Source organism: Rosa chinensis, chromosome 1 (assembly GCF_002994745.2).
Source record: "Rosa chinensis cultivar Old Blush chromosome 1, RchiOBHm-V2, whole genome shotgun sequence".
NCBI classification, from domain to species: Eukaryota; Viridiplantae; Streptophyta; class Magnoliopsida; order Rosales; family Rosaceae; genus Rosa; species Rosa chinensis.
Window position 1 is genome coordinate 45835870 of NC_037088.1, and position 5220 is coordinate 45841089.

At 38.0% G+C, this 5220-nt stretch overlaps 1 protein-coding gene across 1 annotated transcript; it reads right to left on the reverse strand.

Annotated features, from left to right (window-relative positions):
• Window positions 1-2994: 2994 nt before the first annotated feature.
• On the reverse strand, window positions 2995-4532 carry LOC112167795. The gene is made up of 2 exons (XM_024304870.1): window positions 3656-4532; window positions 2995-3434 (listed from the first exon to the last, which is right to left on the reverse strand). Exons 1-2 carry the CDS (start codon window positions 4530-4532, stop codon window positions 2995-2997), a joined length of 1317 nt encoding a protein of 438 aa, XP_024160638.1.
• Between the last annotated feature and the right edge of the window lie 688 nt (window positions 4533-5220).

Genomic DNA, 5220 nt, shown 5'->3' on the forward strand with positions numbered 1-5220 from the left:
GATGTAGCTGGCCTAGTCACTGGTCAAGTCACTGTCCAGATCATTTTCAATTTCCATGTAGCTGGCCAAGTCACTGTCCAGATTATTGGCAAGTGAAAAGTAACTGGCTAAGTCACTGGACTAACACCGTTCTATGTTATGCAGTGTATTATTCTGGGAGGGAAAAGAGCCTGGAAGCGAAATCACAAGGGCAGATGTCAAAATGTTTATAACCAATCAATCAATAGCAAACAACTGGATTGATTGCTATGGGGAAATATTGAAGGATGAAATTCAAAACGAAAGTTCACAAAATTTGGGAAGATCTGCTTTTATGCATACCATGTGTTGGGTAAGTATGACGAGCAATTTCTATAAAAATTGAATCTTTATCTCTCATTCTTTGTTTATTTATAACTCGTTCTATGTATTTCTTTCTTTCTTTTTTTAAATAGTATTCGACAATACATTTAACTGTGAGAAACCTCCATCAATACTTGTGTGAGCCGCTGTTCCAAAACATGGGAAAATGCAGCATGCTTTTCTTCCCAATTACACATAATGAAGAATTTCACCACATGCTATTGGTCTTTGACAAGGACATACCGAAATGGCTGCATTTTGATTCAATGAAACCAAGAAGAGCAGGAACAGGGCAGTGCTTTAAAAGCATAAAAAAATTGGTAAGAAACTTCTTACTGACCATGTATCTGACCATGTAACTATCACTCACTAATATGTTAAAAAATACAGGTTGAAATGGTCGAGCTGTGGATTAGAGCAGTAAAAGATCAAGCAGACGATATGCTGTAGCAAGGCTGCCGAATGAAATTTGACAAGAGTAAAGCACTCACACAAAATTAAAGATGGTTGAAAGTATTTTGAGCGATGATGAGATAAGAACAATAAGGTGGATAAAGGAAAATTATGACGGTGGAAGGATCCCCTTGAACCATGCCAAAATCTGCCCCCAACAAGACGAAGGATCGTAAGTCTATATTCAAAAATTTTAAATGATAACTTTACTGTTACTAAGTTGGTCAAAATCATTAACATGAAACTTTTTAATTGACAACAGATTAGATTGCGGAGCTTTTGTAATGTATTACATCGACAAAATGGCAAAAGAGGAGAAGATGCCAAACAAAGTCACCAAAGCTCAGATGATGAAATTCAAAGCTCAAATATTCAAAAAATTTGCTGAACATAAGCAGAGCTGGAATTCAGCAAATTAAGAATTTTAGATATTTGTTTGTTTACTTCAGAAATTCAGAAATTTGTTGTTTAGTTCAGACTATGACTTGTATGGATCTTTTTATTCAAGATTAATGCATCTTCTGAATTCATAGGACAAGTCGCTGACTTGGCCAGTGTCAAAGTAACTGGCCAAGTCACTGTCCATGTAAATGCAGAATGTATATGGCTAAGTCACTGGCCAAGTCACTGTCCATGTATATGGCGAAGTCACTGGCCATGTGAAGTCACTGTCCCTGTAAATGCGGAATGTATATGGCTAAGTCACTGGCAAAGTCACTGTCCATGTATATGGCGAAGTCACTGGCCAAGTCACTGTCCATGTAACTAACAAAGTAACTGGCCAAGTCAATGTCCATGTAACTGACAAAGTAACTGGCCAAGTCACTGTCCATGTAAATGAGGAAGTCACTGGCCAATGAGTTGGACAAGTAAAGTCACTGGCCAAGTCATTGGCAATGTGATTGTTAAATAACCAACATCACAAACTATGTTACTTACACTTCACTGACAATGTATGTAACTGAACATGTAACTAATAATGTAGCTGAATATGTAACTGGACAAAAAACATTAAAACTCTAAGTCACTAGAGAAGTCACAACCAAAATGATATTTCTATTTCAGTTTGCAGTGTGCCGCTGCAACGCAACGGCAGCGTTCCGCTACCAATTAACAAACCAAAGTTGGTGTAGATACTTCATTTTTTAATTGTCATTAATATTTGCAGCGTGCCGCTGCACCGCAAAAATCAAAAAAAAAAATTTACAGCTAATTTTTTTATTTTGCAGCGTTCCGCTGCCAATAACCAAATCTATAAGCAGTGATCCAACTACAAGTCATTGAACAAGAAACTGCCAAGATAACTAAAAACTAATGTCAATGGACAAGTCAATCTAAATCTAAAGAAAATGGTTATGTCACTGTACATGTAACTATTAAAAACCTGTAGGACACAGAATACTGAAGAATTTATAAAAGAAGAAAGCAGATACACTGTCTCATAGTCAAAAAAAATTGCAATGAGTAAGCAATTCTTATCATTTATTGAAAAAAATGAAAAATCAAAACAAAACTTCAAACTGTATTGGAGTCACTTGCTATGTCACTTGCCATGTCACTGTTAAAGGCATGTAAGCAGAATAGAACCTATATCGGAGCTGTACAACTCTTTCTGTTGTGACCATCACATTTTCCGCACCTACCACACTTGATCACCCTGGTTTGCTCGCTCCTTTTTCTGAACCTCTGCTTTCTAGGCCTTCCCGGTGGTCTTCTAGTCAAAGGAGGCTGCAATATCACCGCATCTCTACCAAAATCATGCACTTGCTTCGAAATAGAGGGAAGAGGATTAATTGGGAAAGAATAAGTTTCTCGATATTTCTCCACCTTGTACAGCTCATTGACATACAAATACAGGGAAGAACCATGTTGTTGGATCACTACAAGGGCATGGGAACATGGGAAGCCATACAGCTGCCATTCTCCACACGAACAAAAGTGAGTTTCCAAATTTACCATGCTATGGTACTTCTGGCAGTGAACTTCATACACATAGGTATCAGACCTGCTCACTCTCCAATGCCTTCCGACTTCCAAATTCTCCTTCAGCTTCTTTTCAATCACCGGGCACAACTCAGAGAACCATTCTTGAGCATCCTGCTTCCGAGCAGCAATTGAAGCCATGGACTTCACTCTAATCCCATCATTAATATCAAGAATAGGAAGACTCTTCAAAGGCAACACCCAATTATTGAAAGACTAAGCCAAGTTATTTGTCATTTCACCAAATCTTTCGCCGTTAAAGTACGCCATACACCAGTTCTCATTCAGAAGATCCTCTAGAAATTGAGCAACTATGTCGCCACCTTCACTCCTCAAGATTTCCATATTGAACTCATACATCTCCGCTATGCGAGAATAAGCACAACACATAAACAAGTAAGGAATCCGATCGTTAAGGTAAGAACCAGCTGGAAATTTGTCAGAAAGGTTAGCCATCAGATGTCTAAAACAAAACCCATGTGGATTCTTGGGAAACACACTAGGGAAAGCACTAACAAGCCCAACATGACGATCAGAAATGAACGTCACCCTCCTCATAGGGTGTTTTGCAAACTCTTCAGCCAAAACCTCTAGAAAAAATCTCCAATTACTCTCATTTTCAGAATCGACAATAGCATAAGCAACTGGATACAAGCCTGAACAGAAAAACAAAATGATGTCACTGTCATGTAACTGTTAATGTCACTGACCATGTCGCTGACATAACTGCATATTACTTGAATGTGACATGGCCAGAGACATGTCATTCAATCACATAACATTTAAGTTATTGGGCATGTAACTGTCAATGAACATGTAACTGACAATGTCAGTAGCAAGAAAAATAAAAAACTAGAAATAATGAAGGAGATTCAACCTTGATTGGCATCCTTTGCCGATGCAGCAATAATCTGCCCCTTGTACTTGTTGGTAATGAATGTAGCATCAATGAAAAGAATGGGTCTACAAAATTGGAAACCCTTCATCCATGCACCATAGGTCACAAACATACGCTGAAACCTGTGTGTTTCTCGATGAAACTCAACCACTATCCTAGAGTCGGGGTTTGACTTCATAACAGACTCACTGAACCAAAGTAGCTGAGAATAAGACTCAGCTTCATCACCATGCAGGGCTGTTTTTGCCAACTCCGTACCATACCAAACTGTACGATAAGGAACATCCAAACCATAATCACTCTTGATCTCATCAGCTATATCAATTGGCTTTTTGTTTGGATTCGAACGAATCTTATCAAGCACAATAGACTTGACAACCTTGGATCCCATCATCTTACTCTTCTGCAAACGAATCACACCATGACAAGTGTGAACATTAACCAACCTTTTAATCATAAAGAAACCATTAACCCTGCATAAATAAGCCTTCACAAGCCAATTGCAGCCCTGAGAATGTTTCTTAGAACACTGAGCAATAACACGAACCTTGTCATTTCTAACAAACTCATATGAAAAACCAATTTCTATGGCATACTTACGCAGCTTATCTCTAAACTCAACAACCCCACCCTCAAACTTTTGGCCTTCAGAATGAATATAACTCTCCCAACCTTTTGTCATATAACTGTTCGGTGCCTCTGCCCTATAACACCCCAAATAATCATTCTCCTCAAGCATAGTACTAGAATCCTCACACACTGTATTACTCACCACGCTTTCACTAATAGAAGGCAAATCAGTCACAAACACTTCAACGAAATCAGAATTGTAACGAACCAAATTCCTAAAAATCATTCTCATATCAACTTCACTCTCTAGAAAACATGAACTAGAATCTGGAGGAATAATTTACCTCAACATGAAATTTCCTTGAATCAAATCCGGAAAATGAGAGCGTATTGAATTGCATAGGTCAACAAACGACCAATTATGCAACAATGGAACTGTCGCTGCTTCACCAGAATAAATAAACTTGACAACATAGCTAGTATCCATAACAACTGCATAAGAATAAAACAAAATCACTATCCATGTCACTACTAAGAAAATCAACAGAATCAACACAAACAAGTCATTGCCAAAGTAACTGTTAAAGCCTGAACAAAACAGCAGTATTAAAAATGTAACTGGCCATGTCATTGAAAAAAAAAACACAATATAGAACAAATATAGTACCGCAATAGCACAAAACATCATCAACAATTCAACATAGAATTGAGTCGACGAAGGAGAAGAACACAGTAATCCAAAACGAACAATTCAACAATTTAACACAGACAACAAAAAAACACTGCAAAATCCAAAACGAACAAATTCACAGAGAGAAGGCTTACAAATCAAATCAGAGAAAACCAGAGAGAGGAAGAAATACAAAGACCGTAACTAAGCACTGAGTCGACGAAGAAGAAGAACACAATAACGTGATCAAGACGAACACCGACGAAGCCAAAGATCCAGAAAAAGAGAAGAGCCGCGGAAGCTC